This window comes from Patagioenas fasciata, chromosome 15 (genome assembly GCF_037038585.1).
Source record: "Patagioenas fasciata isolate bPatFas1 chromosome 15, bPatFas1.hap1, whole genome shotgun sequence".
Taxonomy (NCBI): Eukaryota; Metazoa; Chordata; class Aves; order Columbiformes; family Columbidae; genus Patagioenas; species Patagioenas fasciata.
The window spans coordinates 5,035,162-5,055,928 of NC_092534.1; the positions used below are offsets into that span (position 1 = coordinate 5,035,162).

Genomic DNA, 20,767 nt, shown 5'->3' on the forward strand with positions numbered 1-20,767 from the left:
TTAGAACATGAGTAGACTTACAGAGTCTGTGTTTTCACTGCAAAAAAGGAATACATTAAAGGGCTTTAAATCAGAAATGTAGTCTTGCATTGGCTTGCAAACTAAGGTGAGCTAAGGGAATGCAACAAGTATTCCATTAAATTAAACATCATAGTGCTCTGATATAAATGTCATTGAGGTAATGCAAATCATTTTATTCATTAAGACACTAAAATCTATGAATATACCAAACTTCTGTGTTATGCTGGTTGTGGACTGGTTGGGTTGAACTGGGAGATCAATTGGGAGTGGTCTCACCCCACTTACACTGAACCTACCTGCTTTCAATGGGAGCACAGCTAGGTTACAGTAAAATCTATTGGTTGACCTCTCATTGGGACTTGAATTTTGCTATGAGTGTTGTTTTCCTAGAAGTCTCTAATAAAGGGATTGTTGCCAAGTTTAAACTCAGAGATTAAGTAGGATGCAAATTATGTATAGGCACCATCCTGGTGTTTTCCAGGAGATGAAGTTCACCTCCTGAACTGAAGCAATGGTCCTTGATATTTCAGTTGCTTATTTCTAAAATGGAAACAATAAAATAAACTTTGTTTATGTCTGAGTGTTATGACACTCAGTCAGCAGGTTTTTTTTCCCTTTCCACCTCTGCCCAAACCCCATGTACTCTCTGGTTCCTTGTGTCCAAATCCTGTGCCCCTTGGGTGGCCGGCACAGTTCTCATCATGACTTCAGCTGCCCCATGGCTCAGTGTGTTTTAGCTGTTGCACAACAGGTGGAAATGAAGTGCAAGCCTTTTTGCCTTGATCGTAGGCCACACAAATGTGTGCACAGGTATTGAGAGCATGCATGAACAGCTGTAGCCACTGTCCCCCGTGTTCCTCTGAGCCACTCATCCCCGTTTGGTTCCAGGCAATCACTGCTGTTATGTTTTCTTTGCTGTTAGAGAAGGTACCTTAGTGAGAAGTAAACAAGGGAGAGACAAAGATCAGAGGGAATTTTGGAGGGTGTGTGTTTTTTTTGGTAACTCCTATTCCAGGATGTTTGTGTCTCACTCAGTTTGGATATAGTGTCTCAATGCAGTCTCAATACTAGGATGCTCAGTGTGCCTGTTGTATTATACTTAGCGTACCTCACAGTCTGAGAAGTGATGCTGACTAGAGTTGGACTGACTGCTGAGGGTGGGACCGCATATGATACCTCTGGAAGTCTGGCTGTTCTGTTGATATTATTGCATACTTTAACAATGATTCCAAGCAGAAATATCTTGAAAGCAGATTGTGTGGGAATTCCCAGGGGCTCAAAGAACTTTGTTCCTCAGTTTGGTGTACCTTCCTGCTTCATGGCTTCTTAATTTTAGTGAGTCGTGCTAGTCGCTCTATTTGGCTCATTATCAGTTTTGTGAAGGGCTCTGTGAGGAGCCAACTTGGGACTTGAAATTTAAAAATGTTCATTAGGTATAAAGTAACTTCTGTCAAAAGAAGGGAAGGACTGATTATGGCCAAGACACTAGTTGTTAGGGAACTATCAAGTCAGAAGGTGAAACAGTAAATCAGGCTGACATTAAGCAAGGGATGTAGCAATACGGAACAGTGAAGGTAGTTAGATGCATCTGTAGCACTGACTTTTCTCCCAGGCTGATCACTTTATCCTCTTCTGAATTTTATGATGATCTGAAAAATTTGAACCCTGTTCCTGAAGGGAGCTCTGTGTATAAAACCCAGTACTACAGCTTTTAACTTATAGTGTAGCTAATGTATTGGAGAACTGCCTGATATCAGGGATCCTCGTAGTGCAACTTGCTGTAGAAATATAAAATATAACAACTAACTATTCTTCTCATACAGTGTTTGCATGCCAAGTAACAGAAAGCAAAAGTCTGAACCTTCTCTCCCCAAATACCAACAGATAATTTATTTGGTGTCTTGCCGTTTAATTTTTCTTTTAAAGAAAATGTTGACATTTCAAAAATGTTTGTTTTAAATTAGAAACAAAAATACAGTATCTGCCTCTGTTTTTGAGGAATTAAAAATTTACAAGAGCAGTGCTTCAAAACCAAGGAACTGGGTGTTTAATTTTTTAATTTGGAAGAATCAGACTCTGCCCATGATCAAGACAGCTTGGAGACACAAGTATGCAAGGAGCCAGGCAGCTGCCTGGCAAACACTGACAGGAATGTGGCTGCACTGCTCACTGAGGCAGCCTGTGTGGCTGCCTGGTTCCACTTCAAACACACATAAAATACTGGAAGAACTGGCAAGTTCTTGCAAAGCAGTTGGATTCTATGAAATCAAAGCTTTTTGGTGGAGAACTGTTCCAGTTGAAATCGATGTAGTTTACTGTTCAAATAAGCTATCTGCCTCAACAGTATGATAGTTAAAACAACATTTTAGTTTTAGGATTATTTCTGTCTTTTAGTGTTTTAGGTAAGGTTGGGAGGTGTATAAGAAGAATAAACTAAGTAGAAATAGAAAACAGGATTAAAGGACAAGGTGGGAAAAGTGTGATTGGAAAAAGCAGTGTGGGTGGTGAATGAGCACTAGAAAGATGAAAGGTTTGGTCTTTTGCAATCTGACCACTTTTGCTGTTTAGAGTGTCGTGTTCCAGTATGGGGAAGATGATCTGAAGAGTTGCAGAACTCTTGAAAGAGCTCCAACACCAGGGAACAGTGGGAAAGGTTGGAGAGAAGGGCTTTGGGAAGTGTTGGATCATGTCATTATTATAATAAACAGGGAAAGAGGATGGCTGTTTGTTTGGTCACCACTTTGATAGCTTAGTCCCCAAGCCCCTGACTGGAATATCTCTAGGTGTTTGCAGAGGGCATCTCAGGGGTTTACTTCACTCTGCATGATATAAGCAACCTCACTTAAACCTGAAAGCACTTAAGTGGTAGAAAACAGAACTTGAATTACCTTCTTTCTTTTTTAACTCCATATTGTTGTCTGAATTGGAAGAATGAAGTGAAGCAGAATATTGTAGCCTATATGTGAAAACGCTAGGTTACCATTACTTTTTTTGAAGTCCAGATATTACACTAATCCTTTGTGCTGATGTTTTTCATAAACTGGATGAGAGAGCAAAGAGGATCTCCATACTGTCATGTTGGGTCATTCTAATCTCATTCCTACAGTCATAGGACCAGAATGCACTGTGTGAAATTGATGTGAGAGTGTGGAATGTAGATTTAGAAAATACAAAGGTAACTTACAAAGTAAGGACAGTCCTTAAAACAAACAAACAAAAACCAACAACAGACTATAATGAAATAACTTTGAAAGAAGTTGTTTGGAATTAAAGTAATATTTATCTTTTAGTGGGTAATAATTCTTGGCTTTAAAAGTGTATAACCAAAAACACTATGTCCCTTGAGGACAGAGGTAAATTTGGATTTAAAGAAGGTACAGCAAATATTTTGTACTTTAAGGAAAGGCAATTACTATGGATCAGGTGGAAGAGAAGTACCAGGGTTTTGGCAACATAAGCAGCAGAATTGTGCATGCAATCAATACAGGAAAGGTTATTTTTATTGGGTGCAGGAGGTGGAGGGTAGGAGCTGGGCTCCGGCACGGTGCTGCCAGTGAGCAGGAGAGGGCGGCAGAGAAACAGAAGTGCTATGTGCCGCTCCTGCAAAGGCTCCGAAACACCACTAACATTTTTAAGACCAGCGAGAGCACATCGGAGCTCTCAGAAGCTAAATCTCCTCCAAAAAGGCAGTTTCACCAATCTTTAAGGGAAGTCTGTAACACTTTGAAAAATGTCAAATTCCCGTGGCAGCACAGAAGATGTGGTGAAGCAGCAAGGCAGAGATGGCAAGATGAGAAGGGAGGATGTGGATGATTCTCAACCTGAGGGGAAGAGGTTGAAGCTGGGGAATGAAGGAGGAAACATTGGGAAGGACAGAGGAGCAGCAGCAGCAGAAGAAATAATGCCTTGTTTAGGCAGAGAAGAGCCTGTGCCCGATGGAGGTGGTGAAGGCAAAAGTGTAAGTGAGGGTCTTCAGTAGGTCTGAGCTGGAAAAAGAGAAAGGCTGGGAGGGAACCTTTGAAATTGTCATCCTGAACTTGGTAATTGGGCTTTAAGTAGTGTAGGATGAATATGATCAAGTGTCCCGTCTCACTGAGATAAGGATTGTTATTCTTCAGTTTCTTATCTCGGCTTCATGTCTTTTGGTGCAGGTGTATGTATTTTTAATCTGGCTCTTGCTGTTAACTGCTTGCAAAATATGTTTGTCAGAGGAGTGATTTTTTTTTTTTTTTTTTTTTTTGAGAGGGGGGTGTCAGGGGAGGAGCAGCATGAACTGCTAAAGCTTGTTCTTCAGCCCCCTGTATCTGTTCAGAAATTGGGTAACAGTTGGTACATTGAATTGGACATTTTGAGTTGTTTATCAGTCTGTCCATTCAGACTTTGAACTGCATTTATGTTGTGGAACACTGTTTTGCACCTGGGGGTGAGGGCAGAGCCTCCAGGGGAAGAAGAGAGTTGGTGGCTAGAAATCTGGTCTAGTGAGAAAGCCGATGTCATCTGTTGAGATTTAGCAAAAAAAGAGCTGCTGAACAGTTGTCTCTGTAAATACCACCATTATCAGATCTTTATAAGAGGTGAACTTTGTCAGTGTTTCCTGACGGGTTATGTAGCTCAGCTGCGGTGCCTGTCAGCAGGTTTCTGAGGCACAGCAGAAAACGGGGTGAACATATGGATTCCATGACAGCTGAAGCTTTTCCTCTCATGGTGCAATTTGGGCCAGGTACTTTTCTTCCTGGACACATACTAGCTGCTTCCCTCAGTCAGAAGTAGAGGGTGGGAACAATGTCTTGACTGTAGATGTTTCATCTTTAAGTCCATTGTATGCCAAGAGTACAGCTTTTGAAATTCATTTAACAGCTGCTGGCACTTTCAGGGTACAGGTTTTACCTAGAAGTTTTCTGAAAGCTATTATTTTTCTCTCCTGGGATTAATTTCCTGGATTAAGATATTCCTCTTCAAATGAGGAGGCAAGTAAATGCTCCAAGTTCGGTAGGTTTTACTTTTATAAATAACATGAATTTTAGTTTACTCAATTCTTTTTGGTGGAAGGTCATCTCTAAATGCAACAGTCTTTCTGACTCTCAAAAGTATTTAAAATGTGTCTAGAGTGTCAGCTTATGTAAGCAAAACCTTTCCTATCAGTCCACGTAACTGCATATAGTTGCACTTTGCTGTAAGTCTTTGTTTTGGGTTTCCAATGCTTGCGAAGGCACGTTCTTTTTAACTCTCAGAAATCAAAGCAGCACTCTTGTTCTGATACCAATTCTGGTTTGTTTGTTTTCAAAGATATACAATATATGAGCAAGTTAATTGGTCAAACCATAAGTCTTGTTTTGATGCGTGGTGTGTTTTGTGGTTTTTTTTTTTTTTTTTGCTTGTTTTCTGAAAGTAAAGTCTTTAAATCAAGTCCACACCATGATAAGTATCCATAACTGAATGCCACTATCGGTTGGGGTAAAAGTTTTTTTGGTAGTGCATCTTACTATAATGCTTAATTACAAAGTTATTGAAAAATAAGCCTTAATTGAATAAGTTTACTTTGTCTTTTAAGGGATCAGTTTTAGAATGTAGAATATACTGCAATGATGTGTACCTAAATTGCTGGGCTCTGCTAAACTTGTGAGGCTCGGTTTACTCCCTTATTAATGTTCTGCCACTACAGGAAAGTTCTGTGGTAATGGATACCTGTCCTTTTTCTTTCAAGGACCTGTGTATACCTTCTACAACACTATATTATGACTTTTCATCAGGGGGTTGCTAAAAATATTAACAAAACAAATGTGATAATGAGCAGTTTTACTGTTTGTCTCCCCAAAACCTATTCTTGAATATTTTTATAATAAAATAATAGTTCTTATAATAATCCTTAATTTAAACTCAGTTTTATTCAAAATTCATCAAAGCTCACTGAAGCTGTCCTTTCCACTCACTTCGATAGACTCTTGCTTGGGATGTTGTACTATTTTTCTATAAATTTCCAGTATTTTTTTCCTATTCCCATTTCAAGCAGTATGTCTGAGTTGGAAACATCAGTAGATATGAATGTTGTGTGACATTTGAAATTCTGTTATCACGTAACTCTTTCTAAAAACAGTAAAAACTTGTTCAACAATCACTGTCTGTTACTTTGTAGAGAGCAAGTTGCTGGAAAAGATGGACTGTGTGCCCTTAGGAAACACTGGAATGACTTCATTTCTGTGCTTAGAAGGATCTTTAATAGGCATAGTGGTATGGGTAATCAATGCATGCGTTAGAAGAACATTTCCTAATAGTCCATTATGTCTTCTATTTTAAAGAAGGACATTAAAAAAATTATAGGCTTTGACTCACTTTTGGACTAGAATTAAAGAAATAACACAGTAAATGTGCTATTTCTTATTTGTTCCACTGCTGTTTGCCTGATTCAACATCCATTCATAAGTTTAGAAGAAAGCAACCTATCTAGGTTGTTTAACTCATTACACCACTTATGAAATCTCATATTATGAGAGACTGCAAACACCATCTATATTTTATGCTTGTGAAATGGTGCATAATACTTCTGGGCATTTACTTGGCGTTGTATATTTATAACAGTAGATGCTGCTGTGCAGAAGGACATTTCTACCGCTAGCTTTGCTGGACAGAACTGGTTTGTTTGCTGTGAGAATGAAGGGTTGCATTTGCCAACAAATAGTTCGGAATGGTACCTGGAATGATTCTTTCACTTAGTACTAGAACCTAGTTGATGTAGTAACCTGAGGTAAAACTCTAATTGCTAATTTAGACATCTATTAAAATAATGTGCTTCTTGCTTTCTCTTTGTATTGCTGTTATTTGTAGTGAGTAACCTGCTTGCAGCAGGTGTGAATCACATAGTCTAAGGCCATGCAATTTTTTCCTATGTTTCCTTTTGGTATAGCATCAGGATGAAGTATTTGGTTCAAACCAAATGGAACATAATCTTTGTAGTAGGGTTCAAATTAAAAATTCTCGTTTGGTAAAGACAGTGGGGAATCAGCGTTTGGAAGAGCTCAAACTGAAAGGTTTTGGTAAAAACATTTAACCATGGTCTCTGAGGAATTCAGTCAAGGCTTCTTGCGTGCCTGGAGGGTGACCATGAGTGTTGGCTACCTGATTGTCATCTGGTTGATTGTCACCTTACCCATGCTCCAACATATGCTGGAAATTATTACTTTAGTACAGAATAGTATTTAGTGAAATAGAATGTATGTGAAGAAGTGTGCAAGTAACGTTTTTGTTTGTTTGCTTGTTTCTAGGCTGAAAGATGTGTTCTTTCCCTAACTAGTTATATGAGTTATATGAGTTATCTGAGTTATGATCATGAAAAGTGTGTATCCTTATAAGCCACGTATCTTTGTACTTATAGGATATGGTTTTGTTTGGTCTCTCTTTATCAAACTGTTGGTCCATATGGCCTTGTGAAGGTGGTTTGGATTTTGGTGCAAAGATATTTCTCTATTCATAATGTATATTTTGTTACAGAACAAGCTTTTTTCCTCCAAACATTTCTGCAAAATTTATAGAAGACCAAATTCCTGGGTTTGGTTTGACTTCTCTAGGGTACACATAGCACCAGCAGGCTTAGCTGTGTTTTCATCTATAATGTCACCTGTGCAGAAGTGTGTGTGAGAGCTTCAACTTTCATCCCTTTAAACAAATTTCAGAAAAACTTAATGCCTTCAGGAATTAAAGACTGTTCCAAATTTTTACAAAAATTCTCTTTGCCTTTGCGAAGACTTGGAAAAGAGGGAAGTGTAGAACTACAGGGAAGAAAAGTTGCAACTTTCAATTGTTAACATAAAAAGTAGTGTCTTTATTGCAGTTTGGGACTGATATGTTGCAAAAGAATCTGAAGAAAAGTACATGAAAACTTGTTCTTTTGTAGGAGAAAGCTGCTTTCACTGATCAACTCTGAAGAATTGACTACACTAAACCTGTAGCATATGACAAATTCAGTCTTTTAAATCTCAAGTGTTAATAGACATTTTAAATATAGTTTAGATGGAACAATGTGTTGTGCTGTGTGGTGTGCTCATCTTTGCATACAGAAGGAATTGAACCTTTTCATTACTTCTTTGAAAAGTTCTGGGAGGTCCACTCCTTAATCTTTAGAGTAGTTTGTTGGAAATTTTGGGTCACTTGAAATATGGGGTAACTACCTTTCATGTAGGATTAGACTTTCAGCATACTGTTCCCATGCTCATCACAGCCTGCATGATACACCTTGAATGAAGATTTACTCCAGTCCCTGTGGTCTTTCCTTTTGCTCTCCACATGGCTCTGTTGTGGTCTGCAGATCTGGATACCTGCTCAGGTCAGATGAAGTTTAAGGCTAAGACAAGCCTTCCCTCTTTCACTGTTCCCTAACATTCAACTGCTGCTTTGTGTTGAACTTGTACTGTAGTTTGATAGAAACACTCTGCTTCAGCTCTTTGCTGGTGCACCAGTATTCACAATCTGTAGAACAACACACCTTGGAAAGCTGATAATTTAAAATATTATTTCTCAGGCGGAGAGGAAGGAATTTCTAGGAATTAAGAGACAAGGTTGGAACATAAAAGGCCTCATGTTCAGTTCAAGATAAAGTTCCCTCATGTGAGGGAGAGTTATGGATTCACAGTATCAAATTAAAAGCTCTATGAAGACTGGGTGAGGATATAGGAACTGAATCCTGCGTCTGGATGTAACTCAGAAACTGCATTTAGCAGTGTGAGTTCCTGTCATGCAAGTACTTGAGGTAAATAGAAAAGATATAAGGAGGCATTGAATATGAGAATGGTGTAAATATAGACAAATGAAATGCACATAGATTATCTTATGTTTAGCTCAGGTTATGTGAAAAATGCATCAGCACAGAGTCACATATAGGAAGTCAGTCTGAACTCTGACAATTTGACCTTCCTGTGCTTTACCACACAATTCTACGCTGTATTAATGCAGTTTCTCATATAGATTTCTTTTGTTTTAAAAAAATTATTTGCTTATTGTCTTATTAAGAAAACTTGTATGTGTGTATATGACTTTGTACTCTTGATCATATTTACAAATATTACTTTGTAGGGGGAATCATGTTTATAGAGGTAGAGCCTGGGGTGGTGGATCCATAGATTTGAAACCTTTTGAATAGCATGATGTTTGGAACACATGAAAAGCAGTTTGTATCTGCAGTTCCTCTCTTGCCTGTTTTTGGGTCTGGTTACCTAATTTAGAGGATAACTTAAGGATTTAGTGTATTGACTTGTTAGGCAAACTGTAATATATGCTGAAATTAATGTTTTGTTTTGATTAAAAACACAGTCAAATTCTGTGATCTAGGACAGAGGTATAATTATTAGTCTTTACACATGGAAAGAAAGGAGAGCATTGTTCTTTAGAAGAAGTGAGAGGTTGTATTGATATAAGGTGCTGGAGGTACATCCACAGGAATATTTTCTATATACTAGCAAGGGAGTCTTTTGTAGAAAGTTCTGGATAAATGGTCTTCAAAAATTGGTTTGGATGTGATTCCAAGACCCAGAACAAGCTGATGGAAAATGTTCTCCCTGAAAGCGATTCATCCTCCTGTTAACCTCCTGTTGGTTAATGCCCATGTCAGTCAACAGTGTCACTGTGACTTGAGCAGGAATAAACACGGTAAATAATTGGCTAAGACAACTAAAGGCAACAGGAATAAATGTTTATGGGTAATCCCATTTAAACATTTTTACTGTAGTTACTAGGACAGATCACTAGATGGCAGGGGGCAAGTGTGCAAAACTGAAGACTTCCTCTGGACTCCCTCATTGTTTTGATGTGGGAAAATAATATTTTATTCAGTGAATGCCTATTTTTACATGCAATTGCAAACAAGAGTAGCATAAGCCTTTTGTATTTACCCGTTGGAAGCTTAATTTCACTGTCAGGGAACATTCATGGAGCATTTCTACCTCAATTTGAATAATCAATTACTACAAGTTTTGTGAAGCAACTGGAGTATTCCTTTTGATTGAAATTGCCTCCAAAATGCATTTAAATCCTCTGAAGTGCAAAATAAGACATTTCTGGTCTACGGGGTTGAATTAGTGGAGATATTAAGTTATTTATGCATGACTTTTTGCCACAGTCTTCTTCTGTGATCCAACAGAAGTTAGTGTGCATTGAATAATGCCTCAGTCATGAAAAATATTTTTTCCAAGTCTTTATGATTTAGAAATTCGTAGAATTGTTTACTTTCTTTGTGGCCTGTGTACCTTTTTTTTTTTTTTTTCTAATGTTTGCAGTCTTAATTATTAGCCTGGATTGGAACAACAGGGAATATGCCATAGAAACTATGCAGAAATTCAAAATGGAAGCAGACTGGTTCTTCACCAGCTTTCCCTTTCCTGTGGAGTACTTGATGTTCAGACTCATTTGTGAGTGTATTATTACTAAAGAGTTGCCTATTTTGTTCCATTAAATTAGACTGTAGTATCTGGTGTACTGCCATCCATGTAATTTCTCCGTAGAGAATGCACTTAATGTGTTCTAATGCTTTGTCCACTGTGCAATTCTTAAGCAGTCTGAGGAGTTACACAGTCTTGTTTAGACTAGAAAGGAACATGTCCTTTAAATTAAGAATACAGAACATCTACTTTTGATAGTTGTCTTGTGTGCTGAACTCTTTCCTTCTGGCATCCTAAGCTATTATTAAAGTGGACTTCACTTTGTCAACTGTTGTGAAGCAAGCTAGTTACTAACTGGAATATTTTAATAGCTTGGTGTAGGAAAATGCCATGGCTGAGTAACTAAACCTAATGTCATTGACTGTGAGTGGTAGGTAAAGTGATTTTCAATTAGTTGTACTGAGGTTTAATTAATAAAGGTCCAATTAAGTTTCACAAATCAATGTGAAGTGGTGGGAGAGGACATGTTGGTAGCTGCAGTCCTTGGAAAGGATACTTTAATTATCTCCCTAAAAGCAAAACGTGTTTAAAGTGAAAAATTTTTCCTAAGCACAATAATTTTTATAAATCTTTTACTTGCTATTTTCTTTCTGCTTTCTTACAATATAATGCATTTTTTTGCCATATCATGCTAGCCATTATGTGGAGTTGTCTGACGATAATGCCATAGATTGCTGATGATTCTGTTCTGCTGTCTCAGGTACTTGCAAGGAAGTATAGACTGTTGGGGATCGTTGTGCTTCAAATGTTACTGTGCATTACAGATAGTTCAGGATTCCTGGGGAATAACATAATTCTGGTCCTTCACTTCATTAAAAAAATGTAAATATTCTTTAACTAGTAACTAACTAGACAGACAAATCAAAAGATGAGGGGAAAGAGAAGCACATAATTGTCCAAGGCTATGTAGCAAGTAATTACCTGAAATACTCTAGGTACTCAGCTGTTAAGACCAGTGATCCCCAGCCTGTGACTCAGAGATAACATCTGAAACCTTTAGTTGTTCTTTGTTGCTATAAGACAGTATGGGCTGTTAAAGAAAAACAAAGCTAGGGATCTGGTGTGTTACTTGCTGAGTGTTGCCTGAAGGTTAGCAAAAATTGTGCAGTGTCATAATGGCCTTTAGAAATTGAGCAGGGACATCACAGCATCAGCCATCCCTGGCATAAACTTAAGGGGCTCTGTGTTTCTCCAAGGTCATAATGATGTTGAATAGCTGAGCAAATACAACATAGGATCAGTCATTAATGGCATGCACTTAAAGTGCTCTATATTTCCCCCTCTCCCATAATTATTTTGGTTGTATTGGTTACCTTTGATAGTAAGGAGATGATTTAAAAAAATTGAAGTTTTCACAAAGTTTCTATTATTGTTAATATCCATGAACAGTGTGGTAAATTCCTGTTTTAGAGAAGCAGTGTTAGCTATTCGTTCTCCCTGTTCCAAACTTAATGGTTAGGGATTTTTAGTGAGATGGTATTTCAAGATTTATTTAACATATGTAAGCTCATAACCATTTAAAATTCTTATTTCTGCATTTGCTCTAAGTCAGAATGACTGCAGATGTTGGAAGGCTTCATAGCATGGACCATTTCTGCAAGATCTGAAGGTCAAAAATGGGACCTATTGTCAAATACTACCCTAATAATTACATATTTTCTAAATGCTGGTTGCATCTTATTGATATTGTTATTGATACCTGAATCTGATATAGTGCTTTCTATTGAACATATGTTTCTTTTAACTGGGGCTTAGCATTATTAGTGCAAAAACCAAATGAATATGCATAGCCTTAAGTGAATTCATGGCAGAGTAAAACTTGCACAAACAGCAAGGATTGAAAGTCATCCAGTGGATATGTACTAATCTATAGCATAATGGGTCAGAGTTGCTTTCTTCTGACATCCTATTTAGCAAGCACTAATTACACACTTTCTGTGGGCCAAAAAAATCAAATTATTTTATTTTTTTTATGCTAGTCCCCACGTTTCGATATCCAAAGTCACTACTCTCTGACTAGATGTGACAGGCCAGCCCAGCTTATAATATAAAGGTGTCTGGCAGTTTCTGGTAAGGTGCCATAACCATATTTTTGTGGCTGACTGGGACACAAAATTCTGTTGGAGCTGAGTAAAGAAAATACTTACAGGGAGAACAGCTGTACCTGCACACTGACACAGAATTGAAATAGTGGTGAAGTAACAGGTTCCAACTGAGGCACACTGGAAGAAGCGTGGAAGAAAGAGACAGTTGGACAGTCTGTGTAGCCATTTTTGTGTATTTACACGTTTTAAAAGGTTTTTTTTGTGCTGAATTGATATCATGTACATAAATTTCTGTCATAGAACAAATATATGAATAGTACACATACATGATATAAATGTTTGTTTTACTAATTGAGATGTACTGTGTATTCAACACATTTCCAGTAAATGTTCTTTTCTAAAACTGAAGGCTAATTACAAAAAAAAATGGATTTACTATGTAAAATTCTGAACTGTCACCCCACTGAGATTACGTTGGTTCCTTGAGTTGTGCTGTAAGTAAAAGGAAAGTGAGCATTTTAATCAATAATACATTGGTGAAGTAACCTCTATTCTGAGATGCCGGGAGGTTTTTATTTTTTTAACTAAAATGCGTATTTCAACTAAAAAAACCACTACTTACTGTATCCAGATGGCAAAATTGACTGTGTTTAAAAACTGTCTATGAATTAAGAGTCTGTATACAATGGAAAGAATGCTGCTTGAGCAATTAATCACTTTTTACCTAATTTAAAATAAATAATGACATTGTGGAAAGCTGTTGTATTTGATTTTAAAAAGACTGATTCTTGGAAAAGCAGCAGACCAAAATTTCTACCTCTCACTACAGGCTGTTTTCTGAATGTTGCAGGCAGAATAGATTTTTACTATGTGACACTCTTTCAATATCTCCAAGTACAGATTACACAAAGGCATGATGCTCTTCGCCACTAGTATCTAGACCACTCTTAGATTTCAAGGTCAGAATTGACTGTTAGACCCTGGTTTTTAATCTGCTAAAGCAGTTGTTTTGTTTTTTTTTTTTTTCTTTTAATACTAGCTCCATGATTGCTAAACATGTTGCTCTTAAATCTGTTTGCTAAAGGAACAGGGCATTTTCATGTGCTAATTCTCCACCCTTCATCTGGAGGTTCTAAAGAAGTAGCTCTTACAGGTCCCTAAATTAGTATGAGATTTGAACAGAGGCTGCAGAATTGAATTGGTTACATACGTATTATGTGATTGTGGAAATGTGTGTACATCCTTGTTCCTACTTCAGTCTTGCATCAGTTTTCGTAATTGCTAAGAATATATATTTATTTTCCTACAATCAAAGTCCAAAATACCCTACTCAGTTAAGGTGTGATTTTTGACATGCTAACTTAAGGAATCCTGGAAATGAAATGTGCACGTTTGGCCTATAAACAAAAGCTTTCAACTTCTTATATTACTGACCCTACTCCTTAGGCTAAGGAATTGTTGTCTGAAGAAAATTGACTTTCAAGGTGTAAGACCTGTTTCCTGTCATCTCAAAGTACATGTTGTCTACGAGACTTTGAAAATTCACTAATATTTTCTTTCCTCTCCTCTTTAGTTTGAACTTTTGAAATTATTTCTGTATGCTCTTCAACTGTGAGCAGGAGAGGAGACACTTCTGGGGATGTAGAGCATAGCTCCTGCTGACTGATGACAGAGAGACCATTTATCTTAAGTCTATTACAGGATATCGTGTTAGCACATTGTTCATTTAGTTAGCAATAGGACCAAGAAAATTTTCAAAGAAATGGACATTTGGGTAACCCTTACTGTGAATCTTACGTCGGTGAGGTTTTCTGTCTGGTAGTAATAGCTGTTTTGGATGGCATTGAAATTGGCAGCAGTCAGTATGTAAACTATTCTCCTCACAAAAACAAGCAATCAAAATGTCACATAAATATGTACTTACTTATAGTACCTTTTAGCCAAGTAATGCCAAGGGATTCTAGTGTGAAGTGATTCAAGTGTCAAAAAAGTGCCTAACAGTTTGAAGTGTCAAAAACTTTGAGTTTCATCCACAATAACAAATTATATCAAATAATCTGAACAATCTTCTGTTTATATTTTAGTAGTTACAAAGAACTTAGAAGGGATTTGGAGTCAGGTTGGTGGAATTTCATTGCTTTCACCTAGCGAAGAAAAGTGTCTCAGTTGAAGAGCTGGAGTTGGTTGGTGGGAGAATATGGATAAAATGTAAGGGAATAAACAGCAGAAACAATCTGCTTTTCTCAAGGGTGTCAAGAAGAGAGGGAAAGAATGCAAGGAATTGTCATGAAGCTCCCAAGGTACTGCACTGTTCTTGAGGCTTTCTCCTCAAAATCTAAAGGTAGTGCTTGTACTCCCTTTGAAAACCAAATAAATCAGTCACTGAAGTCATGGCAACAGGATGTCAGGTTCTACTTAAACGGCTTTGCTTTGTATTTGACAGTGTTCAAATAATTTGGTATTCATCTCAATGTTTGTGTTACATTTGTTGTATCTAGAGCTTCATGGTTTTACTTTATTCCCACTGGATGCTGTTCTATAGATGGACGGCAGAAGCCTGTGCTTCAGTGTCTTGTGTCCCAAGATGGATTTTTCCTTAGGAAACCAAGAAGAAGAATGCAGCTGTGTATCTGACTAATGTTTTGTTTTCTCCTTTTGTATTGTAATTTTTCTCCTATATCTTAAATACAAGTTAAATTTTCCTTGCTTTTAGCTATATTTACATTAATTTGGTCCACGATCCTAAACTCCCAAAGGGGCTTTCTTTGCACAATTTACCAAGAATTAGTTGTCTCATGTAGAGTAGTTAAAATTCTCATATTCTAGGATTATCCATTTTAGAAACAGCGACAATAACACTTCAACATGCATGCCTCTATTAGATTCAACTAAACTTAATTAAAGTTTGAAAAAGCATCATGAGTTTCTCTGATGAAAGACCTTATGTAAATTTGGGAAATGTGCTTATTATTGCTGATAATAAAAGCCCAGTTTCTTCCAGAGGGCTTATACGTTAACCTACAGTTTGAAGGTGACTTGGGGTCATGTTCAATATTATTTTTGTTTGCTTTCAGTGCCGGGGAGCCCTCTAAAGGCCAGGTAGACTCCCCCACCTTGGACATTAATTTTGCAATATGACTACAGCAGAGTTTGATTTGCAAACACAGTAACTCATTTCCTTTAGTTTAGGCCTGAGGGAGAGATGGTTTCTTTCTATATAGCACTTACTAGACATATTCTTAAACTGGAGGACATGGTGAAAACTCCACAGATGGTGTTGGGATCTTCTTAAATCTCCCAAGACCTGAGCCAGAATCTATTTTTATGAATGCTCCAAACTTTAAGACCTCTAAGACAAAAGTTCACTTTTATTAAAATGTGCCTTAATACCTCCAGCAGAACTGACACAAACATTCCATTAAATGAATTGTGATGTTTGTTTTCTTTTGTTTATTTTTTTTTTGTTGCTGTTTTTCTGTATTGTATGGGGCATTTGCATGAAAATGGGATCCTGAAGAGTTCATCTGTTTCTGTGGCTCATTCCTCACCTGGAGGCACAGCCTTTGTTCTGATTTGCAGTTAGTTTACTGTGTAAATGATTGCAGCATCAGAGTTGGTATTAGGCTTTTGGGTGGAGAGGGAGCAGCAGGAGCTGATAAACACTTAAAACCACTCAAGTTTTACGCAAAGATCTTTGCAAAGTTATGCATACTGAGGGGAAGGATGAAATTGAGAAGCTGCACAGACTGAGCAGAATGGTCCTTAAGCCACTACTTTAAATGTTTCTGTTCCTGACCTATTTCTCATCAAGCCACTGTTAAATTAGGAGCCAGCTCTAACTGTGTTGGAGCAAGAACACAGTTTGATGTAACTTACAGGGAGGTATTAACAGCTGTTCTCAGAATTATTTGATTAGGGTACTTGTGGTTGGAGTAGTATTTCTGTTTTCTGGGGGAGGAAATCATCACTTCAATATGTGAATCAAGGTGGAAATTGGGAATTCATTCTATTATAGGAATGGTGGCTTGACCCAGACACTGCACTTACCTCTGCATTAAATATTGTTTATAAATCCTAGAAACCTGTTATTTCAGAGAGAAAGCAAAAGAGATCTGAATTGAGGCAACTGCACCCTCTGGGAAACTGATGTTTTATGATATAAGCGGTTGTGCCAGGGAGAGAAACTGGCCCTTTGGCTCTAGCTCTGTCTTTCTGGAAAGATGTAGCAGATGGATGTGACCAAGTGTGGACCCGAATTCCTCTTTTGAGACTGAGACAAAGGAGTTAAACTGCCTTTGCAGTACTCTAAAGGTGTCCCTCCTTTATTGGAACTAGTTTTCTTCATAACATGCTCAGTTTTTGTACTTTTGTTAGAAGATCAAGCATATTTGAGTAATACAGATGTTCTTTAAAATGTCTTTGGCAAAGTTATCAATGGATAGTCTTGCATGTTACATTTGGTTCCAAATACAGGCACAGGATTTTAAGTATGTGTGGAAGGTGGTGTTATAGAGAGAATGTAACATTCGGATAAAATATTTGTTTAACTTTGTACTTCATTCTCAAATTTGTTTTGAAGTCAATGACTTTTTCTGGTGGATTGCTTCAGTTTATACATTGGGAACAGGGTTGGGGGATGAATTTTAATAGGGATGAAACAGACACCATTAAGCAAAACCATGGTCTTTCCTTATTAGAGCTTATCAGGTGCCTTTTAGAGTTATGGTCAGAAGCTATACAGTGTAAGGAGTGACCTGAAGCAGGATATGAGATGTTTCCAAGTAAACTTTTCCCAACAAATGCAAAAGATCAGTAGGATAAACAAATTGTTCCCTGCAAAATTACCTAGTTGTAGAAGTAACCTGAAGTGCTCGACATGACTGAATTGTTATTGCTGACTTTGATACATCTGTATGTGTAAGCTCCACTTCCATGGCAGGCTTTCATATGGAGTGAGCTTTATATTCTGGGGTGGCGGTGGGGGGTGGGAAAAGTCTGTATCCCAGTATCTTGTAATTACTAAATGAGATAATTAGAATTGGTGGGATTTACCCTTAAAAAAAAATAAATACATATATATATAGGTACTTCAGAAAGTCTCATTGTTTTGTTCAGATGACATTCTGGGTGCTGTTGGGGAGCACTGGACTGAGAGGTTGACAGCAACACACAGTGATCCGTGAGAGCTGGTGGCAGATGTCTTACTGTGCATGTGCATAAAGAGGGCATATCCCAAAATAACATGAGGAACTTTGAAACTCAAACAAAGTGCTGAGACCATTATCACCTTGCCTTCAATTAGGGGATAAATCAATGTTTCAGCCTGGCTGTCCTTTCTCAAGTTGTTTTTAGAATCTTGGTATTTAGGAATCCCCTATGACTAAGTCTGGTTTTCTGTTTGCCTCTTTTCAGCATTCCCCCTGCCCTTTTGTCTCCCACTTTAACAGGGCATAGATGATTTACAGGAGCCAGCACAGTTCCCCAGGGTTTTGTCTTTCACCTCTGAAACTGGTAGCTGGAAGACAAAGCTGCTGATTAGAGAACTGGCTTACTTACCTCAATGCCCTGTTCATCTGCAAGATGCATGTGTTAATCTCCAGGAGTGATTAAGGAGGCTGAATTTAGAGCTTGCTTTTATTATAATGTTAGTGCCAATGTCAGTTTGCTATCTCCTATTTTGCTTTATTTTCATAACTGCTATATAGCAATTTTACCTTTCCATTGTAAGTGCAGAAAAGCTACAGTGGGAAAGCAACCAGCGCTACACGCTTTAAAGAATGAAAAAATAATCCTGAAGCTGTTATTACTATCGTTTATCATGTTCTTTGGGCTATACTTTTAGGGGGGGAAGAAGGTATGGGGAAAAAGGAAAAAATTATTTTCCATAGGAATAAGGACAGTTCTATCTGTGGGGACTGAACTGCCAAATGTCACCTTAAGTATTATAAAAAATGGCAACAGCTTAGCATTAAGAAACGCATGAAACTATACAATGAATATGAGAAAAGTGTGTGTATATGTAAATGGAAAAGTCTCTAAATATTCTAAAAAATATGTAGGATGTATCATAAAGCTACTCTTGGATTGCCAGATCCAAGTATTAAACTGTAAGTCAAGTTCTCTCTTCAAATCATGAATCTGCCTTCAATCATATTTTAAAAGTAGTAATTTTAGACTCAGTTTTTCTGTTACTTTCTACATTTTAAGCTATTTGGGTGATACTTTAGTGACAGATTTATCTGTAAGACTGCAAAGAGGAGTGTAAGCTTCTACACAAGAATGTAAATGAAAAGCTGAATTTTTAGCAAAGCTGAATTTCTGGAATAATTCTATTACTTCAGGAGTACAGACTTCCAAGAATAAAGCAAAATTTTGAGTCTTGATTTAAAAGCTGAAAAATTAGAAGCATTGATACTTGCTCAAGATAAAATTATTTTAAATCAATGGAAGCTGTAAATGGATTACCAGATCAAGCTTTCCTGTGAGAAATGACTTCATGTATACTCTTCGTTAATAATTTGTCTAGTTCTGGCTTGCCAGGCAGATGAGCTCACAGCACTGTGGTCTCACCTATTTCAGCAACACCCAGGATGCTCAGCTGCTGGCAGTAAGTGTGGGCCATTTAGTTTTAGTCATCTTCCATAATAATTTTAGGAACTTGAAAAATACTTGAGGCAGGATGAATTGCAGCACTTTCTAGGAATTTTACTTAATTCCTTTTTTGAGAAGTTATTGAGGACACACGTTAAAATATTACTGTTGCTGTTTCAAATATTCTTTGAAGAGAAATTTTCATTCTTACTGATACTGAATAACCATTTTTGTACAAGTTCTTGTTTCTCTTCTTCCATTGTTCTTTCTAAAAGATTTAGACAGTTTGAAAAGCCTGATTAAACACTTGGAAGTACTATAGCAAGATAATCTTGACATGACCCATTCAACAGCAAATTGCTGTTTTGTGCCTGATCTTGTAGAGAGCACTCTGCCTGTGTGCAGTCATTAATGGGTTCACTATGCAGAGGCTTCCTCTTCATAGAAAGGCTTTACCCATTTGTGAAGTGGTGAACCAGATGCAATCAGCATTTTTTAAAATAAGTCACAGTGATAGCTTTTTTGAGGAGCAAAATGGCTGACCTCTTCCCATTTTTCAGAGGAATCTGCTACATAAGTGCAACACTTCAATTTACCAAAGGAAAGTAATATGTTATACATATAAAACCAAGATCCTTTGAAAAAAAAGCAATTCTTGGAATACAATGCAAGTGGAAGCTGTTAATTAAAAACATCTGTGATAAATCAGATAAAATCAAGAAAAACAGCTCCTGAGGTCATGGTTACCAATCTTCTTCAACCAAGTTGGTCCCACAGTCTATTGCAGTGACAGGTGAAAGCTGTGTGCCCTGTCCCTTTCCCACAGCATCCTGGTGTAGGGTATGCAGTTATTCTCTTCAGGGCTGTTCTTTCAGAATAGAGCCTCATTTACAGAAAATGCCCTACCTCATTCTGGAAATTATGTGCTTCTGAAATACTAAATGCTAATATATTTAATCCCCCTCTTCATTATGAGTGGCTCTGAATTTTTTTTAAAAGTGTAAATAATTCCTATAGTCACTCCTGTTGTTGCTAATTTCTGTGTATTTTCTGCTATTTATAGTAACATAGAGATGTTTCTAAGTTGTTTGTTCTTGCTTTTGTTCTTACCCATGGTCATGCAGCTTAATTTTGCTCTTCCTAACTAATGAGGGCATATTTTTAAGGTCATGATGAGAAGCGGGTACACTTCTTGAAGCACAGGCTTTGATTTGGCCTAGGAAAGTGCTTATGCATGCGTTTCAGTACTATGTAAGTCTCACTTAAATCAGTGATTCTGAAAACATACTTTAAAATAGGGTGGATGTAATCACATCCCCAAAGTCAGGTGCATGTCTTATTGCTTTCCTGAAGAGTAGAAAGAATCTCGTGCACACTGCAGTAGAGTCGAATTTTTCCTCCTGGTGTCATGGGCATAGCGAAGAAAGTAATAGGATAGTCTTGAAGTGCAGCAGAGCGTATGGGAAAAATAATATCAAGAAGTTTTTGAATCTTTATGTCAGTAAAGTTAAGCAGGCTCTTTGTGAGGTGACTTCCAGTACACAAATACAGGAATCACTGGATGATGTATTGGAAGATCATAGGAATACCACCTGGTTTCAGTATTTGCTGACCTGTGAAGCCATTTTATTACCCAGGTGTTTAACAGTATGCAGATATGTGTACTAATGGTTTCTGTGTCATATT

The 20,767-nt window shown here is 37.5% G+C and overlaps 1 protein-coding gene across 19 annotated transcripts in view; it reads left to right on the forward strand.

The window, feature by feature from the left end:
* The first annotated feature begins 3,684 nt into the window (after positions 1 to 3,684).
* The window catches only part of RBFOX1 (RNA binding fox-1 homolog 1), a 1,107,892-nt gene continuing 1,090,809 nt past the window's right edge, over positions 3,685 to 20,767 (forward strand). For 7 of the 19 annotated variants that reach the window (XM_071814919.1, XM_071814926.1, XM_071814920.1 and 4 more), the window contains exon 1: positions 3,689 to 3,979. In XM_071814919.1, the coding sequence (XP_071671020.1) occupies positions 3,752 to 3,979 (228 nt within the window). In that variant the 5' untranslated portion in view covers positions 3,689 to 3,751. Of the gene's footprint in view, positions 3,980 to 20,767 lie in introns of all 19 variants that reach the window. The other 12 variants (XM_071814925.1, XM_071814929.1, XM_071814942.1 and 9 more) reach the window with 7 other exon arrangements.